General features: G+C 37.5%; 1 protein-coding gene across 6 annotated transcripts in view; it reads right to left on the bottom strand.

The window, feature by feature from the left end:
• The window catches only part of LOC115427558 (glutamate receptor 3), a 99216-nt gene that overhangs the window by 37631 nt on the left and 35174 nt on the right, over nt 1–26411 (bottom strand). For all 6 annotated transcript variants that reach the window (XR_003936505.1, XM_030146146.1, XM_030146149.1 and 3 more), the window contains exon 4: nt 8468–8655. Coding sequence is in view for 5 of the 6 variants with exons in the window: in XM_030146146.1 (XP_030002006.1) it covers nt 8468–8655 (188 nt within the window). In the remaining variant the exon portion in view is untranslated. The remainder of the gene's footprint in view (nt 1–8467; nt 8656–26411) is intronic.

Raw genomic sequence — 26411 nt, 5'->3', positions numbered from 1 at the left:
ATGAAGTAATGGTACTAATGTAAGGAATGATGTTCAAAGGGAGAATGTGGATGTGGACAGGGGTCTGGATCAGCACTTATGTTGATGGAATGGTCTAAAAGTGATGTTCTAATGTTCTAAAATATGTTTAATTTACCTTACATGTATTTTTCTTGTATTTTTTATATTTACTTTTAGGATTTTCACCCCCCCCCCCCCCCACACACACACACACACACACACACACACACACACACAAAGGGAGGTAAGGGGTATTGTTTTTGGTTCGGTTTGTTTCTTTGTTTGTCAACACTCTAGCAGCAAAATTATTGTTTGAATTCTACCAAATGTGGTTTATAGATTGCCAGTGACCCAGAATAGATCTCATTACATTTTGGGAACAGCAGGTCAAAGTTCACATTTTTTATGAATTTTTTAAATCTTTTTTTACTCCCATTTACTTATAATGGGCAAGATTTACCATGTCTATAAAAACAATTTTGTTTCAATTTACTTCAAACTTGGCACATATATAGAGGCAACTGATATGCTGACATCAGCACATGCGTAGACATGATGACATCAGCTGGATCGATGCCAACATAAGCTACAATACATGTGAGGGGCGGGGTTTGTTGTGCCTTGCACCACTTGTTTTTTTTTTTTTTTTTTGGGGGGGGGGGTTGCCAGTAACAGGTAAGGAACCAAATATAGTCATTTCATTGACCTTGATTTTCTACATAACAATAAAAAAAATTGAAAAATTTCCCAAAAGTAATAAAGTCTTGTTAGGTCCTCCAATAACATACATTTTTTGAGGAGTGCCATATAAAGGGGTAAGTCTCAACAATAAATGTGCTTCTCTGGTTTACAGAAAAAAACTATATGTATTTAAAAATAAAACTGTATTCTTTATACAGTTATCAGTCACAGCACACCGGACTTAGTCTCTCATTCAGTCATGGAGTCAGCAGGTCACATTCTCTTTAATGATAACACTTTAATCCCATTTAATTCTATAATCACAGTTGGTAAATGGCCCCTAACAGCCAAGGTTAGCGCCGAGGATTTGAAAACTCCATGTATCACCAGTTTTACATGCGCAGGAAATGTTAGCTACATTTCTGTCAGCAGCCTTCTGTCATTCCCCCTCAGCCGCCAAAGGAAAATGAACTAATGTTACCATCAGTCGCACCTTTCATATCTGAAAAGATCTCAGCTCACTTTCCTCCTCTAGGTTTTTACCGCAAATTAGAAGAACATGTATGCCAGAAAATGGAACTGGAAAACACAGTGAAGGTAATCCAACAAGTTATTAATGCCTGGAATGCCTGCATGTGACAGATTTGATTTAACTTTTTGGGGAATCAAAGACTGCCTCATTTTTTATTTTGATTTTGTTTGGTTTGAAAAGCACTTGTTAAATCTGTGTTTTGTGATACCATTTATCATGAGCAGACAGATGCCTTTCCAGGTTTGTAGAGAGCTGACATCGCGGTGCCATGCTCAACACTAATCGAGGACTTTATTTTTGTTGTTGACATTTTTCAATTTGCTGTCTGCAAACTATTGTTGATTCTTTATATCCCCTGAGCATACTTATGGTCGAATTTATATCATTTCTTTCTAGAATTGGATAAAAATATTTCAGGTTGCTTTCTTTAAGTTTAAGAGCGCGGAAGCAGGATATGGATGATGTCTCCATGGGAAGGCAGCATGGCCACCCTTCGTGCCTCTGCAGGCGGTAGAATGCTGTTCTAACAAACCAGACGCACCTCTCATTTCTCTTCTTTTTGTGAGAATCCCTTTAACAATTTATTGTTTTTTTTCTTCCTAAATGGAAATGCAGCTTTGTGGCTGGGAAAGCGCTCATAGCCTGCCTGTCTTTGAACAGCTTGCGTGCCCTGGGCCTGTCCCAGACGTCATTCTTTATTTTTTTTTTTTCTGTGTTTTTTTGCCTGCATGCCTCTCTTTACACTAGTGATGAGCAGGTTGTTGCCTCTGAGCAGACTCCAGCACAGAAATCCCTGGTGGGAAAAAGACCAAGAAGGAGCATAAAGGCAGATAACAGCCTATATGTGCAACCTCATACAGTAAATGCATCAGATAAGGCTGCAGCATATATATTATATTTTCTAAAGCATGAACAAAGCCACACAGGCACACATTCATAGAAAAAAAAAGGATCATTATGACAAGTGGTGGCATAACAAAGATGATTAAGTTAGACTCAGTCACAGATGTTATTAAATGCTTCAAACACTTTCTCACACCGTATACCGTATAACTAGAATGGCTCATTGAAACACATCACTTTGGATACGATTCAGAGAGGAGAGCTGGCAGAGGTTCTGCCATTATTGTCATAAGGCGAGGAATGCCATTGGGTTAATTTATCTGCAGTGCAGTGTATTGATGGAAAAGTCCTATGGGCGATAAATCCTGAGTGGTTGTTACAGCATAAAATGATAATGGCCCCAGTGTAACACACCCCTCAGCATCCCAAAACTAAATTTGTTGGGAGACTCACTACGCTCTTATACGAGCAAATGAAACGTCGCCTGATGCAGCAGTATGCAAATACTGCTCTTACTGTGTTCTCTTACATCATAGCCAGTGATAAATGTATCTAATAATAGTGACAGCTGAGTGTGCATCTGACAGTAGATACACACACACAGTGGATTTGTGTTTCAAAAGCCCTTTGTCCGTTTTAAGAAATTGTTTTCCTCGATCTGCTCACAGAGCTCCGAAAAAATGTGGTTAACTCATCAATTTATCAGTCGACACTCGATAGTTATAATGACAATTTACTCAATTAATTTGATTCATTTGATTTTGCCACATGAAAATTATGGAAAATGCACAAATCACAAAATCCAGATTAGGGTTTCCACTGGAGTCCCTTCTTGAGAATTAAATAAAATTTAAAAACATGACGGTAAAGTGATGTTATTGAGTGAACACTGTAAACTAGGATCACAGTCACTTATTTCAACCCTTAAAGACCATATAAATCTTCCTCTACATTAACATTTCATAACCCTTTATTATAATATTATCCTCTACATTTTGTGTTTTCAGTGAAAATCAGGTATTTTCACATATTTCATTTACTGTTCATGACGTTCATAGTAAATTCAAAGGTCAAAGAGAAAACTGAAGAAAAAGTGATGTTTCCTGCTGAATGTATGATTGCATTTACATACTGAACATAAAAACAAGCATCTACAAATACTGTCATTTGTTTTACTGGTGAATCAATGTTGCAGAATGTAACTGTGTTTCCATGTTCACTACGAAGCCTCTGAACGTCCATATCTGATGATGATAAAACACGGAGAAACTGCATTTTACTTGAATTATTTACACGTATTGATAGGATTGGTGGGTCAGAAGTTATAAAACATTTTAGATCAGTCGCCGGCAGCTCTTTAGATCTTAAAGGAAGTTGTTACACTTGTGTTGATGTGATTCTAAATAATGCATCAGGTAGTCCAGTCTTAAGTTAGGTGCTTATTTATTATTGGCTATTGTCAATAATGGAATGTTTGAGCGTCTTTAGTTATTATTTTTTATTTATTTTTTTTCTCCAGATATGTAAACTCAATATCAGACTTCTGTTTTTAGGTTGTTTTTTTTTTTTTTTTTTTTCCCATTTATTGTCAGTTGTTGTCAGTAATGTTTGAAATGTCTTGCTTGTTTATGTGTGAAAGCCAGGAAGAACCATTTTTACTGTGGCAATACGGGGAAATAACTAATGGGTAAGTAAATAAGTAAATAAAAATAATCAAAAATTAGAAATGCAGGCTGTTTGTTTATTGTGTTATTGTTAAAGTTTATTGATGCTACACAAAAATAACATGCAGTTTTATTATAGATTTTTTTTCTCTATCTTTTCATGTTTATGTAGCCATGAGAAATTACTTAAAATTCTTAACTAGTTCCCTCAAGCAAACTGCCAAATATTTAATGCCAGGGTGGTGCTTTTCTGTGGTTTATGTCATTTTTTTGTGGACTGTTGGTCAGAAAACACAAAACAATGAATCAGCTTTGGTCCTCAGAGTGTGTGATGGATGTGTTTCTGCGTTTCTTTTTTCTTCTTCATATACACTAAACAATTAAAGGATCAATCCAATGTAAAATCAATGTAAAATGACAGATCTGTTGCTAATGGAACTGACCGATACTTTCTGCCCCAGTTATCCTGAGAAAACAATCCAGTCCTATGAAAATGTAGGGTAATAAAATGCATAAAACAGATTTATATGGGGGAAAAATGTTGAAATACACTAAGAGAGCAGAGAACAAGCAGAACTATGAAGATAAGACGAAAGCAAGTGGATCAAAAATGATACTAATGAAAAGCAACGCAGTAGATTTTCATTGTGTGCAACAGTTGTACCAAAATATGAAAGCTTGGTACTTGCCTGTTCAAGATAACTCTACACTCCATGAACTTCATTGCCTGGTATAAAGACATTCCCTCTGCAGTGGAATTACTCAGACTGAAATCATAAAACTAAGCCACTGAGCTGATTCCCATTTCCCCCAGCAATCATCCAGCGGTATCTGTCCTGCCTCATGACACACTCTCAATGACCTTGACGGATTGAAGCGACACGTCGACATTGCGACACACAGGCGCTGGCCTCGGCACACAGGTTTAGTTTAAACTCAGCCTCTGTCCTCCAGAGATGCAACTCTATCTGTCTACAATCACTGGTTAATAGAACTATAACAGCAGGTAGACGCAGCAGGCCTCCACCTAGCTGACAGTGGGGGCCATTTTTTGGTGTGATTGGCCTCATGGGAGACGGCCCATCCCTTATTCAGAGTATAATGCTATGCCCCAATAGGGGGCAGCTGCAGAGTGAAGTCCAGCAGCTTCTCTGAAAGCCGGTGACTCATCCATATTGGCAGAGCTCGCAGATTATTTCAATTGACTTCAATAAAATAGAAAAAAAAAAAAAATCCCACACTGAGGTTGCCACTGAAACAAGGAGTAAAAATGAGAACACACACACACACACACACACACACACACACACACACACACACACACACACACACACACAGCTGCTTTGAGGGCTAGCTGTTGTAAAGCTTTAGCGTCCCCTTCTGTGCTAAGTTTAGACAGAAAACTATATGATGGTGGAATATTATGAAACAGCCTCTTTAGAAGCAATGGAAATAATCCATTAAAATAAACAGGAAAACATCAAATAAATGATTGCCCTGCATTCTTATTATTGTTTACAAGGGGGGAAAAGCGATTTATGACGCAACCATTAATATGCCTCGCGTGCGATATGTAATGAATATTTAAAGCTTTTCTTAAAAGCCGATGCATATTCTCAACATAAAAGGAAACAGATTTCAGTTAGTCCCTGAATTGTAAAATGAGGAAATCTGCAGCACAAGAATTAAATTAGATACAGCAAATTAATACTAAAAGCAATTCTGTTTTAAACTATGACTCTGGGATCAAATTAGATTAATAAAAAAAACAAGTGAAACTAACAGTCATTGAGGGGATATTGTGAGGCAGAGAGAAGCCAATATCTAAATGAATGTTAACCAGCAGAATCCAATTCAGGGGTTGATTGCCTTATAAGTAGGCAGCGCAGGCAGGAGGGTGGAGGGTGATGCAGGGCAGGCGAACTGAGGAGATGCATGGCATAATAGCCACTCATCTATTCATGGTAATTGTGTTTCCCCTACTACAACAACTGGTGGACCTTTCATTTCCTCCTCAGGCAGTGGACGTGATGGAGGAATGGAGGGGTTTGGGGTTGTTAGAAGAGGATTAAAAAGGCTACATCATCAGTGGTCTCTCCAAATGGCTGCTCACATTCAAACCTCTCAACTTGAGGCTCTTGGGCAGCTTCCACTCACGCTGACTTTCAAAGAGGCTAGCCTCAAACTCTGCCAAACTGAGACTCTCACACAGGTACGATTATGCCTGAACATCCCAGTCAATTCAACGCTAGTCATTTGCATTTTGCACAAAAGTTAAGAGGTATAAGGAAAAAATGGGGGCACTTTCTATGAAGCCTATTTGTATAATGCATCAAAAGACATTATGAACACACTCATAATGTGCCTTTGTAATTAGCCATAAGAAGTCAATCAATGATCAATCATGAGCATATACCTAAAAAAATACATATATCGCACTATTTATTTTTATAAGAATCACAAGACATTAACCCACAAAGACCCAGTGTTAGTTTTATGGCAGTTCCCATATGAATTTTTCTCTCTATTAAACCTTTCTTAAGTGATTTATCAGCATTTATTATCATATTATTTCTGTGTGGAGTTTGCATGTTCTGCCCGTGTTTGCATGGGTTCTCTTCGGGTACTCCAGCTTCCTCCCACCATCCAAAGACATGCACTGATAGGTTAACTGATTAATCTAAACTGTCCATAGGTGTGAATGTGAGAGTGTTTGATTGTTTGTGTCTATATGTCAGCCCTGTGATAAACTGGTGACATGTCCAGGGTGTACCCCACCTTCACCCATAAGTAGCTAGGATAGGCTCCAGCGACCCTAGTGAGGATAAAGTGGGTTCACATGATGAATGCATATTATCATATTATCCTCAGTGTTTTGCATTTTTTCAGTGAAAATCTGGAAATTCCTGAAATTCCTATATATAGGAACATCTACATGATCCATAAATTAAATATATTTAATTTACGAATCATGTAGGTAATATAAAAGCTCATGTTAAAGTTGATTGTTATTATATCAGAAACAGAGAAAACTGAAGAAAAAGTGACTTTCTCAACAAAATATATCATTAACTGAACATAAAAACAAATGTCTCCATCCACTGTCATTTATCAAACTCCATAGGTTTTACTGGTGAATCAAAGTTGTAGAAGATGATGGTGTTTCTACGGTAACTATGGAGCCTCTGAATGTCCAAATGGGTCATATCTGATGACCATGAAAGGATGAGAAACTGCATTTTACTACAATTATTTACATACTTGATAGGATTAATGGATCAACAGGTATTAAACATTTTAGATCAGTAGATGTCTTTGGTCGATGGTAGAGGTTTGGGTCTTTATTGGTTAAAATAATTACATAATGACTATAAGGTCAGGTGTCAATGCTTCATATATACTGGTCACTCACTGTTTTGAAAAGAATAAAACTGTATTAAGATTCTCATATATACATTACTAATACAACACATTTATACAACATAATGTGAAAAACTGCAAAATGTGACATATAGTTATAGGTGCATGTAATATGTTGCAAGTTGGTTATTGGTCACTGCAACTGCTCATTGTTTTCTTTAAGTGAATTGAAAAAACACGACTAATTCCATGAAAGAACAACTCAAAACATAGTTGAATTTATGATTACCTTTAACACACAGTACAATTAACATTTTACAGTAACATTTGGATGATCAACTATACACTATGACACAGTATTAGTTCATATTGCATTGTAGATGTCGGCATAATGAATTATGATTGTTGTTATAAAGTGAATGAATTATGTAAATGAATCTTCATGAATTTTCTAACCTTAATTATAATTATGAGGCTCTACAAGTGTATTATAACATTATTATAGAGAATTCCATAATGTGATATGTTTAATTATAGACTTTGGCTTCGAAAGTTCTACAAAAATGACTAATGATGTTGTTCCAAAAGATGATATAACCTACTATAAAAAGGTAATAGTTATAGGGTTACACATTTATGGATGACTAATTTCCTCTCAAGTAGAAGAAGAACCTGTAAACAAACCTCTGACCTAAGATCAGCTCATAAAATGTGTTTTTTTCTCAAATTATACAGTTGATACATGAAGCAGGCACAGGGATAAACATTAGCTATTACTATCTATCTTTGTTTCCATTTACTCCTGAGGAAAAAGGTGTGTTTTGAGTTTCTAAATACTCCACTATCTATTATCAAGAAGAAGTTGCTAACTTTAGTGTGCCCTTTGGTGTTGGTGCTGTTATTGTGGAGTTTTCCTCTAAATGCAGTGTCTGCAGTCGTATTCATGACATTGTACATTCAGTATAATGACAATAAAGGGCATTCTATTCTATTCTATTCTATTCTATTCTATTCTATTCTATTCTATTCTATTCTATTCTATTCTAGGGAAAGCTGTGTCTCACTCTTCATCAGTACACACATGGAACTGTCATTATCCATAAAGCAACTAGATAGCGTCTGTTTTTCCTGCCTGCTAAACACCTGTGTTTTTCACTTTTATGAGTAGTTTGAGACATTATAAAATGGCTGTCAAAGGTTTTAATAGACATCTATACGACTTGTAAATGTTCGTTGACGTGTACAATTGGTGGAGCTCCCACTTATGGCTAGTTACTTTGGTAAATAACAGTGCAATGCAGTTATCTTATTGGGCATCATTCCTCTGAACAGCCAGACGGATGGGTGTTAAGGTCAATAATCTGTAGACATGTTCAGTACAGCTCACCTGTTCCAGGATGGTGTTAATCCTGTCCACCTCACAGTCGATCACATAGCGCTTCTCCTGCCTCCTGTCCATCTCCTCAATGATACGCTTGAACTCTGCTGCGTCGGTTGTGCTGCTAACTGAGCGGGCGGTCACCTGCCAGTTATTAGCCACCGCTGCCTCCATGATGGCCTGGAGTATCGAGAAACCTAGAAACACACAGACCGGAAAGAGAGATTCAGAATGACCCAGTGGATTAGACACAAAAGAGACTGGCACACAATAATAGATATGCAAGAAGTAAGTGGCTGCTAATTTATTCTAGAGAGTTTTGCTAGAATTCAAAGGTTAGAGGGCATCTCATTACAATCTAAAATAGCATTCTAAAGTCTGCAGGCCTGCTAAAATATTGTCTTGAGTCTAGACTTTGTGTGCTTGTGCGTAAGGGTGTGTGACTTTGCATTTGCATATTGAGAAGGCAATATCATAATGAAGTGAAAGGACAGGAATTGTATCTCCATAATATTAAAAGATCAGTGGGTGATGTTATTGCACTTGGCATCAATTAAATTATGGCATTTAGCTCAGCCACATGTTAACTTTGACAGTGCGGTGAAACACACCCGGTCGGTATCTCCTTGGAGGATTGTGCCAACTCATTTAAAGATAAAGACAATGAAAGATTCATCCAGGCCAGTGGTAGAAAGAGATCATTATGCTACCAGAAGAATGGAGAATGAGCCCTTCTAATGATTAATTCACACGTGAAATATTTTCATTTAACGGAGAGCTCAGAAACACTATGGTCAAATCACATACCACAGAATGAATAATGTACTCCTCTTTCTGGAGGGATAGATTGCACATAGCACAAGCTGTAATAAAAATGGTTTAACTCTTCTCCGATGTATACCGGGCAAGAATGAACACGAAGGTTATTAATGAAAATCAACCACAGCGCTGGTATTTCATTAATCCATGGACAATGCAATTGCAAACTCTATATACAATAAGCCTCTTTTCCATATCTCTGTTCATTTTTCATTGTCCGTCGTGCAGTTAAATGATACAGAAAGGGAAACAGTTGTCGCAGCAGCCGCAAATTCTGGCATATATTCAGACATTTGTAGATTTTATATGAAGATTAATATTTCTGCACACTATTGGTTACAATGCAAATTGTCTGAATCAGTCTGAACAGCAGTGGCTAAAGTAAACATCTGTCATATATTTTTACTGTAGGACTTTTTCTCTGGACAGCCTTATCTCCACAAACCAGCTGTAGATAGCAAACAAAGCAAGAACAGACTAAAGAAACAACAGCAGTTATATAAGGAAACCACTTTGGTGCTGTCTTCATTTGGCTGCTTTTGCATTTTCTGTGTTCTTTGTGAATGCTCTTTCTTTCTTAAAGCGTAGGTCTTGACTGCTGCACCTATGACACCACAGCTCATCCAACATACGACCCATTGGCCAGTGGTAGGGCGAGAAGTCGATGCTATTGCAACCCTACTGTCCACGGGAGTGATGGCATATTGCTCAGAGACACGAGGTTGACATCATATGGCAACCCATTTATCGGGTCACATCTCCAAAGAGTTAAGTTTCCAGTTTATGAATTTAACTTGCAGCACAATGTTGCCTTTGGATGATATGTTGAAGGCATGTACAGGTACAGACACAGCCCCTTTGTGCCTTGTGGATTGCAGAGCTGTTTAAAAGAGGCAACGCTTCTATTTGAAGTGAAACACCAAGGGACAGTAACAGTATGAAAGCAGTGAAGTCTGACGGCACAGTATTGTCAAATGTAGTTGAGTTTTTACATGGACAAAAAACAATTTATTCAACAAAAAAAGGGAAGTAAAAACATCTGAAGCTTTTTTGATGTATCATCATTTTTACATGAGCGCAGCAGCAGAAGTCTCTCATGTGCTATACCTCCTCACATCTCCTGTACCTAAAGGAAAAGTTACAGAACGAGGGTTTGAATAACATGGATGCATTATTCATTTTCCTGAGGCATATGCTGTGAACCTCACCAACCACAAGCCAGCTGGATAGCATGGCAGCCTTCCCAGCAATAAAAGCCTCTCACATTAAGAGATGTCATGCAGATTAACTGGGTCAAAATTGTCTCTGTTGGTTTGGAAACAGCAGTGAATCAGGCTGGTAAAGGTAAAAAAAATGCCAATGAACCTTCTAACAAACAGTAATCACATTGGTTGTACGACACACTGTGCATATGGTGTAGAATGATAGTAAGGATATTTGTTTGTATTTACATCAGCACTGTCACTTTACAGACAATGACATCTGATGAGGTGAGAGGTGTCAGGATTTGGCTGTAATATATACAGTATATCTGCTGAATTGTTTTGATAGAAAAATATCTGCGCATTTACCATTTTCATTTCTCAGGTCTGAGGTGCAAGCAACCATGAATAATGCCAACTGTTATATGAAGGAGGGAAACAATGTCCCGTCAATCTGATTAGGATCGCAGAGGGCTTTTATTTTGAAATTGCTGATTTGTGCAGCACTCATCTCCTCTTGCCTTGGGCAAACCCTGGACTGTGTGGGAACAATTGGATTCATTTAAGATTCACAGAAGATTCCATGCCTGCCTAGTTTTACATTTGTATGGAAATTAAGAGATGAAATCTGGTAGTGGTAAATAGGGTGTCCAGAAATGGATTACTTTTGCTCTTTGCTTTTTCTGAAGTCAGCATAAAAGTTTGTTTCGTGATTTAGACTTCAAAATCTAAAGTGAACAAACCCCCCTGAGCATGACTTAATCTGACAGCAGCAACAAGGCTGACGGCTCCCTTCATCTCCACAAGCAAGTAAAAATAATATTAGATAACATTTATTTTGACATGGATTTATCATCTCTCTCTGCATGGATTTACATCAGTCAGATTTCTTGTACCGGCATCCATTTGCAGCTTTCGCCAATCAATTGATTCAGCCTATGAACCAGCGTCAGAAAGCTCATAAATGCTCATGCTAGTAATATTTATTCCCAATAAGCATTACAACGATAAATTCATTCACCTCTGCCAGTAGGAACCCCACAGCTGTGTTGTGTCTAAAAATGTACTACAGTCAACGACATAAATTATAGAAGACAATGACAGGATTTCCTTATCAGCACATATAAATCCCGGCTGCACAAATGCAGCAGCGTGCAGCGGCTTCTGCTGATCATGCTGCTGAGTGCTAATCATGCCATCAAGACACATACACATATTTTGGATATATTTGTATATATATTTGCACATCACACAGCTCTGTCATTTTAGGTTAGTTAAAGTATCTGCTAAAAGTCTAGGTGAATAAAGAGGCTGAAACAGTCAGTGTATTGTGTAAAATGATCAATATAACACAAATAATAATCTTTACAATAGAAGCTAGTTCTATCCTTCAGTTATAAGGGTTTTTTTGGTTTGTTTTGTTATTTTACAGCTGGCAGATGCTGGCAGGTATTGTTTGTTGACGTTTACAGTTAACAATGACTGAAAATGAATATTATGAATTTGCAAATCTGACAATGTTGCTTTCTGTAGAGTCATAAAACTGTGGTGTGTACTATTTAGTGGCATCTTGACTTAAAGTTGGCAGCTAACTAATACCCCTCACCACACCCTCCTCTTTGGAGTAAGTAGGAAAACCAATTGTAGAAACACACACACAAAACAATACACAAAACAACCTCAACAGTGCCAGTTTCTCAGTTTGGGGATACTTACAAACTTTATGATGAAACATGTGCAAACTTGAAGAGTGGATGAGGATAGATAAGATATAAATGGCTCATTCTTAGATAATTTTTTATGTGATTAGATGCTAATGAAAGCTTAATTGTGAAAATTACACTCATTTGTGCAGATGCTGTACATATATATATATATATCCTCTGAATGCAGTCGCAAGGGTCTAGTCTAGTGCAAATGTGGGGTTTGATTTTACAGACTGCTAATGATGTGAATCCTATTTGGAAATTAGTATTAACCCTATAACGCCAAATATATATATATATATATATATATATATATATATATATATATATATATATATATATATATATATATGTATGTGTATATATATATATATATATATATTATATATATATATATATATACATATATATATATATGTATGTGTATATATATATATATATATATATATATATATATATATATATATATATATATATATATACACATGAGTTTTGAAGCCCTCTACATGATCAGTGTGATATTTTTTTTCTTGAAAAACCTGATGTATACAATTAGATACATGCAATACACGGATAATCCACCGGGGGGAGGAATTCATTCACCAGAGGCCTTTCCAGTGACACTACAAGACTGCCATTAATGAGGAAGGAGGCAGAACTTTGCCAATTTTGAAAAGGAATCACAAATTTGTTAGACATGTTTGTGTTGTATTATATTTTTGTTTGTTCAACAATAATAATATTTAAGCATTGAGACCCAATGGATCAAATATGATACAAAATTGAAACTCATACATGGAAATTAATATTTGAAAAAAAAAAAAATTTTTTTGGTTTTTCAGAGGGACCAATAAAGGCTCCAGTTTCAAAGAACTGGAATTTTCTGTCAATGATTTAATGGTTCAGGCTTAACAGGGTTAATTCATGTTGTTGGTGCTGGGATATTAAGTCTGGCTTTATATTATAGTTTTCTGTCCATATTCTTGGGTAAGGTTTTGTCTCTAACTGTTGTGCTACCACCTTAACTTGTTTATCACTTGGCCTCTGTGTGGAAGCTACAGACCGTCAATTAGCTCCTATATATATCTGGTACAATACATGTATTGTGCACTGCCCCTGCTAAGTAATCAATCAGTCAATCAAACAATCACTCAATGAGTTTGTGTTACTTCTATTATTTACCATTTAATTTGGTTACAGTACAGTTATTACCTCATAGATTTGTCCGTGTCACATGCCCATAGAACTGGAGTTACATCCAATGCTGTCGCACATGTCGCTGTGCTGAAGCACTACAGTTCATAAGTGTGTTACTGAAGTGGTTAGAAGAGCATCAATACCCTTTTCAAACGTGACAATGAAATGTAATTCGTTTTACACACATTCAGGAGAAGTAGACATAGGCCACTTTGCAACATAGTAGGCTAGTGCTTGTTAAAATGAGCGGGCATTGTTTTTATGTTTCTGTCACATGACTTGTGATCATATAGCATCCTATGTTGGACTTATAACAGTGAGCAGATGGACGCTTCTATGAAACTGGGTTTATTTTGGTATCTGGCACTTTGCCAGTTTTTAGATGCAATAATAAGAGAGAAATTTAAACATATTTCCCTCCAGGATGTACCTAATGATGACCTCAGATACACGCAAAAAAATTATACTCTTGTTCTGAGCCATCCCAAAATTAATGAATTTTTAATAAAATACTGGGGCCAAAAATAGGACCAAAAATGGGACATGAAAAGTGTAAGGGCATTTGATGTGGAAAACATGGCTGTAAATGGTCTTATATACCGCTATAAATAAAGGCACTGTATTAAATTTGATGGTCCTAGTGTTTTTTTCTAATCCAGATATGCGCAGGTCTCATGCCAGGTTTGATGCCTAACCCATTGTGTCCACTCGTGTTACATACAGAACCTGCCCATTTAAACACATATAAATCACAAGTGATTTTGCAACAATGGTCATTTTTATGAAACACTCTGCCTTACATAATTAGTTCAATTCCCAAAATGTACCTGCGAGAGAATAAAAAAGATATTTAAAAAAAATAGTAGCGTGTCATTTTTGTGCCCTTTTTTACCGTGCTACATGTGGATTTTTGTATAAAAATAATATAAAAATGTGTTTTATCTGAAAAATAGTCTCTCTTTATCTCAGTAAAGATTTATTTTTAAATAGACCCAAAGTGCTTCCAAACTTGCTTCATAACATTAGTCTACATGTGGTTTGAATTTTTAGTCCCTCTGTCCTGTTTTTAGGGACCAGTTTCATAGAAGCACCCAGATACTAAATATCAGTATGACAAAACACTGAATTCAGCAATATGAAAAGAAAGAATGTCAGCTAAAAGGACTCTTCTCTTCTCTTCTCTTCTCTTCTCTTCTCTTCTCTTCTCTTCTCTTCTCTTCTCTTCTCTTCTCTTCTAATCACACTCGGGTTCATGTTACAGGTAAAAATGTATTGTGATCAGATATTTTTCCTTCATGTGCACAATAAATTGGAATATTTGCACTTCTTTCATCTGAACATTTCATACCAATAAAAATATTGTCAGACAGTATAAGTTATTCTGGTTGTAGGAGGTAAATATACAGTAAGTGAACAGCACAGCTACTAATAAAGATAACAATGTGAGTTTATGCTCCTTATAATCTTTTCTAATAAAAGCGGCAGCAGCGTAGAAGCTTTTTTAGAAATGACTGAATAAGTGAGTCACAACTGTGAGTCAATAACTTAAATAAGTGTCATGAAAATCTCTAATCCTTATTAATACAGTATTTGTGCTTTTTCAACTCCACTAGCTGATGTAGTGATGTTTTAAAATAATCCTTCTACGTCAATGAAAATAGCGTGACCATCACGTCCTCTGATCTACTTGAACCCGTCCAGAATTTTGGCTTCATGATGCCCCTGATGTACATTTTCTTTTCCTTTTTAAATCAGCTCACTGTGAAAAGATGGATCAGACCTCAGAAACCTGCATGAGACTTGGAAAGGAAGTGTACATGCATATGACCAAGTCCTACGGTACCCATAATACCCTTCGCTTGTGTCCGCAGAGATGGATTTCTGCAGAAGCATAATTCCAGCCTGAGCCGCACAGGTGGGTGAGATTAACAGTGGTCATATTGTAACCACAGAGGAAAGCGTGTGTTAGTGTGAGAGGATTTTTTTTCAATATGTGAGAGGGGTGTTTTCAAGCTGCCCTGGGATGTTAAGTTGCTCTTTAATCTTGAACACACACACATACTTGAAACAACTCGGTAGTTTGTGGAGCAGTGTATAAACGGCTGAGATGGCTGAAAACTCAATTATTTCTGCATTTTTCTAAATCTGTATCAGAACATTGCAGAGTCTGCTATCAAATCCCGAAGGAGCGCAATGACACCCCGTGCGCTTATAAATTAGAGCTGTTGCGAATGAGATGTTGTGGCAGCGTAGCGTACAGCAGCTGAGTGAGAGCTGCAGTCTTCTTCTTCGTCTCTGAACCGGATCTTAACAGGATGAGTTTTGAAGCGTCACCCGTGGCGGCTCAGCAGTAATTGAATTGAGTTGCATCTAATCTCATTGCCCAGCTCCTTTGGTTCCCTGCCTCTCATTAGGGCTCAGTGCAGAGTGTCACAGGCCTCTATCTCTCTTCTTCCCGTCCTCATCCCCTTCTCATATCTCACAGCTGATCCGGGCTAACTAGACAAATCAGACAAACCATATTGCAAATTTCTCGACGCGTACACCTTGGCGTTAAACACAACTGCCTGTCGGGTTTAGAGATACAGCTGCAACACATTACACTGCGTCATTGTGAATATTAAACAAATCTGCATTGAGCCAAAATCAAACTAATCTGATCAAATCAACACCATTAACCCTTTATTGGACTCTTATTTACACGGTTCTACTGATCATTGCATTGGAATATAAAGCTTCTCAAACTCGACACTGCCATGTTTTTCACAACAGTAAGTTATGTCGATGAAAGTGACCAGAGTACATTAACCCTTTATTGGGCAAGAGACTATTTTGGTCATTTCCAAATACAGTGACATCAACAGTTACAGCGAGGACAGTGAGGCAACAATCTCAGGTCCAATGCGGTCTACAGGGTCTGTAAGGTCCACCTCTGCATGAACAGTGAGTGTACCTGCTCTGTTAGGTACCATGAAGTAATGGTACTAATGTAAAGAATGATGTTCAAAGGGAGAATGTGGATGTGGACAGGGGTCTGGATCAGCACTTCTAAAAGGGATGTTCCTTTCACCTTACTTGTGTTTTTCTTGTATTTTTTATATTTATGTCTTGGATTTTTAATTTTTTTTGCCACTTATGAGTAAGGAACCAAATAGGGTATCTTCATTAACCTTAACCTAAGGTATTCAATAAATATAAAATATTAGGATAACGTAAGCCAATTATCAGTATAAGTCTAAGATTTTGCTTAGATTGTATTATTTGTTTGATTTATATTATTGTTTAAAACTATACCATCTTGTTATCTTGTTTTGTTCCTGCAACTTTCCTTCTTATAAATTGCGTAGGCATAAATAAACTGTTGCTTCAGCCTACAACTTTTCGCCCATGTTTAAAATAGAAATCCAAACTGTGTGTGTGTGTGTGTGTGTGTGTGTGTGTGTATATATATATATAGAGAGAGAGAGAGAGTACTGTTAAATGGACGAATAAATTACTACTACTACTATTACAAAACCTACATAATAAAAAATTTGAAAAAAAAATCACAAAAGTAATGAAGTCTTGATAATGTCCTCCAATAACACACTGAGTATTTCATGAGTGCCCTACAGTGCACATGCTGTGTAACATTTACTTCGGACAGTTTGCACAATTACCCAGATGTCGCACATTTATGTAACTATATATTTTTCTTTTAGGAATAGTTGGTTATATTTTTCATGTTTTTTATGCTCTCTTGCATGCCATTTTTTAAATGCCACTTTATTTTGGTTGCTGGAATTTCCTAGTTAAAGGGAGGGTAGGAGATCCTGGAAAACCGTTTGAGCAAGCTACATTTTGAAAATACGCAATTCAAAAGTCCATACCCCTTTCTTCAGACTTTCCCCCGAAGCCACACCTCCAGAGTACTGGATTGTACTTGCAGAGGGGGGAGGGGGGAGGGACAAATGGCAGTTGAATTTGCTAGACATATCACCACACCAATGATTGGATGGTGTTTTTTCAGTCATGTCCATTCAGCAGGTGAATATTTTGTGTGTGTGTGTTAGAGCATTTAACTAATTGGTTGCAGTCAGGGTGTGAAGGGGATTTTAAACGATATACTAAAAATGCTCCAGGAAAACATCTCCTTACTACCTTTAAATTATTCTCTTTCAATTTTAATACTTATACTTTTATACTTATCTTAAATTCTTGTGGCATTCAGTGTGGACGGCAAAGTAAGATTTTCATTATTCAGGGAAACTGTTTCTTTATCGTACACATGACAATAAACACTTTGAATCTTTGAATCTTGAATCACAGAGTTAATGACAATAATATGATGCACAATAAAAACAAGAAACCCCAAGCAGCTTAATCTGTCCATTAGCAGTGAAGGGTACAGAATAAACGTCACAAACAACTAACTCCAAATTCATTTCTGAGGGATCAAAATCCAAAGCACACATGAAAAAGAAGCGATGGTCCTTGAGCCGACTGAAAATGTGGCCGCTCTCCCCTCTAATGTCCCAATCCCTTGGTTAAATTAGGGTCTCTGGTGGGCTGAAATAACACTGTGAGCACAGTCCGGGTGTCTCAGAGGGCATCAGAAACGACTGAAATGAAACCGGAGAGATAATGGCTCCGACTCGTAATTGCGGGGTTGGTTTGATGCCGAGTTTAGTGCTGAGCAGTTGCAGAGCACGACAGGAGTTAAATATACCAGATGTGATACTGGGACATTTGTAACAAAACCAAAGCAAATTACTTTTGCTGGATGTTGGTCAAATGAAATGGATTCTTAAAGGATCAGTTCACTCAGATGGTAAAATACTGCAAGATAATGTAAGCATATAAAGATTGGATCTGACAAATAAAATTCCATCTACCTTCATCATATTACAAAGAGTTGGGCCTGATGTGGAAAAATACGTCCACGGGTTATTTGAGTAACCTGCTTATTTATCAGCCATAGTTACATCCTGTTGTGTAGCAACATCTAGCAGTGAAACCTGAGTGAGGAAAAATGGAAACCCCTCAGTCAGTGGAGGTAGCGGTGAATAAAACAGAATAACAAACCTGTGGAATTAAAGATCGGAGACCAGTGTTCATGTCCTGTAACTTCAGTATTTTATCTATGTCATCATCAAGTTATATTTTATAATTGCCCTTATTGCACATAAATATTGCATTGACTATGTAGGAATTATAACCAGTTTACATGGACCTGAGTGTATATGCACTATATGCTGTTGTGGAAGTCATTGTCTGTGTTTCCATGTGATCTAATATAACTAATAATCAGCCCAGTCAGTATAAAAATGCGCCATCTGACCACTTCAATCGGAAGAGACCGGCCTGATCAGAGGAGATGTCAATAATATGTACAAAAGGAAAATATTAATCATCATTAATCTTTCAAGGGTTAGAGTTTTCAGATGGGTTGGAAACATGGCAGTGGTAAAACACTCCATTTTTTAAACATTCATTTTTTGCCTTTCTCCCTCTATACCTCGGACTCTAACAACCCACAAAAAACATATAAATAACTCTCACACTTTCTTGTGCAATATGCTGAGCACACCTCAGCCACACTGTTTACCTTTATTTATTTATCTATTTATTACAACTGTTTTTGCACATACATTTTGCATGTAAATGTTGCACATACATATTTATATTTATATATTTAAAAAAACATCTTTTTATTCTCCTGGTGTTTTATGTAATTGTTTTTAACGTGGCCAAATGCATCGTAATTTCGTTCTGCAATGCATTTCTGATGTAATATCTGGATGACAATAAAGAAATCTGAATGTGAGTCTGAATCTGATAGACCACATAGAGAGTGTCAGGAAATGGGTGGAAGGGGATCACATAGGTTACGTTCACACTGCAGGTAAATGTGGCCCAAATCTGTTTTTTTTTTTTTTTTTTGCCCATATGCGACCTGTATCTGATCTGTTAAAGACAGTTTGAACAAAACAAATCAGATTTTTTCAAATCTGTCCCAGGCCACTTTCATATGTGGTCCTAAATCTGACATGTACTGATATTCTGTAAGGCGACTTCAGTCTGAATGGCCAGGTCGCATTTATCCAATCTTTACATCACTGAAATGTGGCAAATGTCACAATTCTGCATCTCAGGAGGAGGAGTGGCGGGAAAATATATGTACTTCCGTAAACACAGTGCGTGCCTATATGGTCATGCATTACGTCAGGACCCCTTTTCCGCATGTGGGTCACTTCAGGGTCACATTCAGTTAATACTCAAAATTGATAGAAGCTGCATTTAATGTGTGATATGAACGAGCACACAAAAAATAGGATTTCATCGCAAAATCCGAATTGTGCATTAAGACCTGCTGTCTGAACATAGCAATAGAAAAAGTGGCCTCAGGTTGGAATCAAACCCAGGTCTTTGCGATAAGGCATGAGTCTATGAAATATGTACACTTCTTTTTCTCATTAGAGTGTAAAATATTTCAGGCTTGCTGAACACCTCATTGGTACAGACTTCAAAAAAGCCAAGCACATATTTATCCATTCTGATCATCTTATGAAATAAACAGCTGTAAAATATCTTATCTTTCTTCTTCTTCTACCCATCTCCCTCCTCCTCCTCCTCCTCCTCTTCTTCTCTTCCTCTTGCTCATATATTTCCAGTTGAATGGGTGAAATTACTTTCCACATGTCAGACAGGTTAGGTTCTGATTATATGCTTTGAGCATCTAAATACGCATCATAAGAGATAAATGTCCTCGTAGACAGATATATTTCATTTGAACAAAACAAACATTACCAACCCAACCTATTCTGCTGAGTAGAAAAACATACTTTAACAGCTTTTATTCGTTGACATGACCCTTTAAACAACATCATGTAATACGATTTTACTACATGATGTAATTATTCTGGAATTGATTCAGAAAAAAGAGGAAAGAAAGGAAGAATGTAACAAAAATTTGGGTGGAATGGTACCATGAGTATTATTAACTACTCGTTATACTATACATATATATACATATATATACATATATATATATATATATATATATATATATATATATATATATATATTACTGTACTACCCTTAAAAAAAGAGAAAAACACAACATAGCGCTGTGGCGAGAGACCTTGTTAAACTGTGAATAATTAAAGACCACAATTGGGTTTGTGTGTACACTGGATTTGGATTCCATTCAATCACGATAACAGGGTGAGTCATGGAATGATGCTTCAGAGTTGTTACTGCATCCCTGCATCTTGAGGACACTGCAAATATCCTTTTGAAAATTCTCAACCTGTCACAGCTTCAATCCTCATTAAGTGCATCTTTGTGTATAAAAAAACAATTCATCCATATTCCCAAAGATGCATTACTTCATTGTCTTTTGAGGAAGCCAAAATAAATACTTACAGTATTTAGGGCCTGGTGAGTGTTTGCCTCTGGGCTAAGTACGCTCACAGGGCTCCAAGGATCCCCTCAGTGTTTGTGCAGCACAGATTAAAATCTTGGGCTGAGAGGGGGAAAGGGCTTTAGATTCCCTCTCATTAGTCATCCTGCATAAGCCCACACTACAGACTGCAAGTGTCTGGCATCGGATGACCTGTCCTCTCCACTATTCTAACAAACTACTGAGAAATCACAAAGAATAGGATAGTGTAAACGGTGGTGCACGCTACGAGGGTGTAAATGATGTAACTCTGAGGGGGGCACTTGTACAGTGGCAATTAAATGAATCTTCTCCAATTAATAAGTCCCATTCATGTATGTAATTTGTATGCGGAGCTGGTGTGCACTTTGTCAAAGCAGTCGAAGGTACAGTATGTGCTTTTGCAGTCCTCCCTGCAGACAGAGGATACACTCTTTAGACATTTACCTCAATGGATGAAAAAAGAGCATTTGCCGTGAAGTGCATGCCAAAGTAGCCCAAAAGTGTGTAGCCAAGTCTTTGAAGTGATGTTTACAGTAGGCCTATAACCAAAACAGTTTCACTGCCAAGCGTTGTCCTAATCAAAAAGACAGCGCATGTCAAATCAAACAGAAGCAGCACGCTGTCTGTATCTTCAGAGGCGCATACATGCAGGAGGGAGGAGAGCGGCGTTTCTCCACTGTGAAAATCCACCCACAGGCTTCTCAGAGCTTCTCCGTCTCTCTTGGTCTGTCTTTGTTTGCTCGTTTTCTCTCTCATTCTCACAACATGCTATGACATTTGAGTGTATATACACAGATGGGCATGTGCTCACACACTCAAACACACACATGCATGGACGAAACAAGTGCATCTGAGGGTATTACACTCTGGGACAGATTCAGCTAATCACCCGATGCTGAAAAATAAGAACAACAAAAAGGGAGACTAACCTTTCAAGAGAAAAGTCCAATTATTGTTCTACTCTTGACTTTACTCTCTTGAGAATGACTTATATATTGTATTTGTTGTTTCAACAAACAAATTGGCCCCGTGACACGGTGTAACATCAAAGCAATCAACCTCGACTATAGCTGCTTGAAGCAAAGGCCAGGACATTGTGGCATAATGAAAAAAAAGAGCTCACAGCAGTAATTTCATGGCTGCTGAAGCAGTGGGTGGGTGGTAAAATGGCTTTATTCCAGGTTCAGTTAAAAAGGACAGTGAGAGAGAGGTTTATTGTGGGCTTATTGTAACAGACAATGGCTCTCGTATCAGTTCTTTTAAGGCACAGGTGCTTGACTTGTAGTTTTTCAAGGGGCCACTAAATTACAGAGTTTGCTGCTGCAGGTTTGACTACAGGTTATTGGAATGCCACTTTGACAGTGATACCATTTTATGTGTGCAAAATAAAAGAGAAAAAAATGCTAGTGATGCATAGCTTCATCCATATTTCTTTAATATTATTTTTTTTATGCATTTTATGGGTTCTCTGATGTGCCCTTTCTTGTCAGCGTGTCCAAGCTGATTTATTCTCCTGATGCATGCATAATTTAGTTGTTATGAAGCTGGCGTGAAGGAGAGAGCCACTAAAGCACAAAAGGCATATGTGTGTGTATAAAGTCTCAGCTGGGTGCAGCTGATGTGCCATTATCGTGGTAGTGATGAGACCACAAAGCCGAGGAAACAAGCTGTGGTCTATGATATAGACATGGATGAAGTAGGGAGCTCGCATTCACACTTATTATCTCACATTGTGAACAGAGAGTATAAATCAACAATTGTAGGTGACAATATTGCACTTGACTAGACATTACTTGTGTGAAATGTGTCAGAGTGGCTTCAAAATATGACTTGCACAACAAAATGAAAGGAGAAACTGCTGATGGTTAGTGGTGCATCGATGTGCCAAACCAATAGTGCTTAGAAACAGTCTGGTTTTATTAAACCAAAAGCAACAGCAATTTCACATGTCTAATCGCTGTTTGGGTGCTTAGTCCATTTTGTGTATCACATTACTTGATTTGTTATGTTGTTTACAACTGTAAGAACAATGCCAAAACACTACAATTAAATTAAAGGACAGGCAGGATTTGGTCTGGCATCAAACACATCTTTGAGAGCAGCAGGAGGCATTTATTGTTTGACTCTTTTAGGAACAAAGGCAACTGTCTCTGGATGGCCAATTAGAGGGAGTGCTGAAGATAGGGAGCAAGGTTCGCTTCAGTTAGAGCGTATCTGACGCTGCCTGATTGCCCACCGCAGCTCTCCTCATATCTCTTTGTCTATCTTTCCATCTAGCTTGGCAAGAACTAGAAGAGATGAGGCTAACTACATGCGGTCATCAAATCCACCCATTCACAAGCCTCCTGGCCTTGTTGGCACATGAGTCTGCCAACCGTGCCAAGCAGGAGTTATCATGTCTGTCTATTTAGCAGCTGATCATTGATGGTGAGTTACGAGGACGCCCAAGTGGTATTTGATTGATGCAGCCAAAACATTATCAATCTTATTTCACTTTTAAGCATGCTCATTACAACCTAATTTCGTTAGCCAACCACTGACATAAGCCATGCCAGAGGTAAGCGCATTTACCTAAAACTCATATCGACTAAGTGTGAGCTCAGAGCTTGATCCACATTTGTCTTATTTGTTATGCATTTATTCATGTTTCAGTGACAGTTTATCAGTCTTCACTGCTTTTTCCATAAAACACTTTGGTATCAACAAGACACTATTCAGACTAAAAATTACAACTCTGTCTGGACATAAGCATTCAGCAAAAACATAGAATATAGTATAATCCAATATATTACAATGTTTTTTTTAACACCTGGTAAATAAGAGGAGGGCAAAATTCAGTTAAAGCTGCACAGAGTGGTACACAATAACTCTGCAGCTACCTTTTTAGTAATAACACAGATAAAGCACTGTTTCTATCTGTTGTTTTCTGAAAAAAATCCACATCAATTCTAGTGTTAGACATAATGCGCACTGGTACTACACAAGCAGCATGTCAGCAGCATGTGCATGTCCTCTGTCAGTGTCACACTGGTTCCACTCAGTCATTTTTGTCACAATCATTTAACATCCTCTGACTGAGTCAACATGAAGTCCTTACGTGATATAAACTTAAAAATGACTCAAATGAGTCACGGGTTTTGGCTGGAGAAGGTCAGCTAGTAGGCCCTGAGGTGACTGGAAATATGTCAAATACCAAAGAGTCACAGTTGTTTTAGACACTTACTCATAAATTACATCTAAAAGAAGCAGCAGGTCACAGACTCCAGCACGACTCACCAGATATTTAAAGGCTGCGGCAAATAAGCAAATTATTTTTCAGAGCAGGTTACTACCTCACCAGTAAACATTTGATCTAATTGGTTATGTTGTCTGTTCATATAGACTTTACACTTCAGGCTTCTTTGCACAGAGGCAATTAAAGTCTACATTATTTTATTTAATATACTTCACTACAGGGATGGCATATTGGATCCTGAGTGTTTCACGCTGTGGGTAATCTACAAAAGCAGTGCTGCTCCTAAACACTTTATTTGACCAAAGTGAAGCTGCAGCGATGTTAATGCACTGCTTTCCCCGTCCAACGGAGTGCTGCAGTCAAGTTCCTCAGTCTCTTTCCAAGTTCTGTCTTTGTTATCTAGTTCAATCAGAACTAGTTTGCTTTATCTCTAAGCCAATATTTTGTGTTCACACTGTGGGAGTGCTTAATCTTTTTTTATTTTTTAATTTATTTTTGTTTTGACTTAGAACTTTATTCATTCATTTGACTTGTGCAAGCTGAATTTATGTTGCTCTGGAGCTCATCTTCAAACACAAGTTTTCAGAACCACATTTGGCAGTAAAAATTGTTGAATCACATATTTACATCTTCTTGTTTTTTTATGAGGTTCAAACTTCTTTTATGAACTGATTCAGGTTTAAAAAACAACAGAGGCATATAATTGCCTCCGCTGTGGGAACTCTAAATAGGTTCATTTGATTTGGTTTTAGGCTTAGTCTGTTGTCAGGGCGACAGCTGTCTGAGAAACACTGATGGAGCAAGTACCGTTTTTAGAAAGCAAATGTATTTCTTTTTAGCGCTGCTCTGTTGTATAGCTGAACTTGTGTCACTTAAGCTTTTTTCTGTTATTAATAGACACATTTTAATATGACATTTTAATAGCTTTTTCTGAATAAATCTGTCAAACACAGAAATAAATCCTACAAAAAATGTCTGGCTCTGCACTTTAGAGACCATAGTAGTAGGTCAGAAATTGTACATATTTGCGCTGTTCTCTTGTTTCATCATAACCTGCTCTTATTCTGGTTAAAAATCCTGCCGCAACCTCTGATGATCAATGCTGTTCATACACTTTATTGTTTCTAAATAGGTTTCCTGAATTGACTGAGCTACAGTTGCAGTCATTGGAAATATTGACAGAGTGAATGAAAGAAATGCCCTGGTGATATTTTTTTTGACTGAACATTGGAATAAAGCTTCCACCTGGAAGATTTTCGTTCAAAGAACATTTGACTTCCCAGAGCTATAATGAAGGTATGACATTGAACACTATTTCAGCTGCAGTTTCATCTGTCAGCAGTTAAAGGATAAAAGTAAATAGATGCTTTCTGTGCAGCCGCTATGCTTTGGATCGTTTTCATCCTAACTGTATCACATTCAAAATATTGATCGGTTGAGAAAATGATGGAAAGGGACGACAGGAGGCCCAGCATTGTTTGTAATATGTCATCAGTGCTTTGGTGTGGAGATAGATACAGTTAAATAGGCTAAAATCATGAGTCTCACAATGGCATCATGGATATAAACACCTGGTAACATCAGATCCTACAATAGTTGCGTTGCCCCCTCTGGATTGAAATTCACAAAACATCCAAGGTTATTTACTGCTCAGTCCTGAAGGGGTCACAAGGGTGTCGGAGCCTATTCCAGCTCAATATGGGCAAAGGTGGGGTTCACCCTGGATGTGTCGCCAGTTCATCGCAGGGTTGACATATACAGACGAACAACCATTCACTCTCACATTCACACCTACAGGCGATTTAGACTGACAAGTTAAGTGGGAGGAAGCTGGAATACCCAGAGAGAACCCAAGCAGAGAACCCAAGAGAACATGCAAACTCCACACAGAAAGACCTGATCAGTGCTACACCACCGCGCCACCCATTATTTATTTACTTACAAAAGAAAAAGAAAAGCCAAATACAATAAATTGCAGAGGTTTATACAAATATTTCACAATTATGTTTTGTATCAAATAAGCAAAAACACCAACACAATAGACGATACAAATAAGTGATGATAAATGACAGTTTGTGATAGGTGTGATTATTAGAATATGTATGGATGTCAAAGTGAGATTTGCTGAGAATGATAAAACTAAAAACAAACTAATAATAACCACCTGAACAACATGAGGTACTTACAGCTACTCGGAAAGCAACAAATCACACTGGGAGTGAACAAAAAATGTCTTAATTTCTCTGTCAGACGAGTCAATCACACATATTTACGTTCTCATTCGTATTGTTTTACTTGATGCTCAGTTCAAGGTGAACTGGATTTTGTCAAAATGAAAATAAGGTAGGACGGCAGGGGAACAATGTAA

The sequence above is a fragment of the Sphaeramia orbicularis genome, chromosome 10 (assembly GCF_902148855.1).
Source record: "Sphaeramia orbicularis chromosome 10, fSphaOr1.1, whole genome shotgun sequence".
NCBI lineage: Eukaryota > Metazoa > Chordata > Actinopteri > Kurtiformes > Apogonidae > Sphaeramia > Sphaeramia orbicularis.
This window is presented reverse-complemented; position numbering and strand designations above follow the sequence as displayed.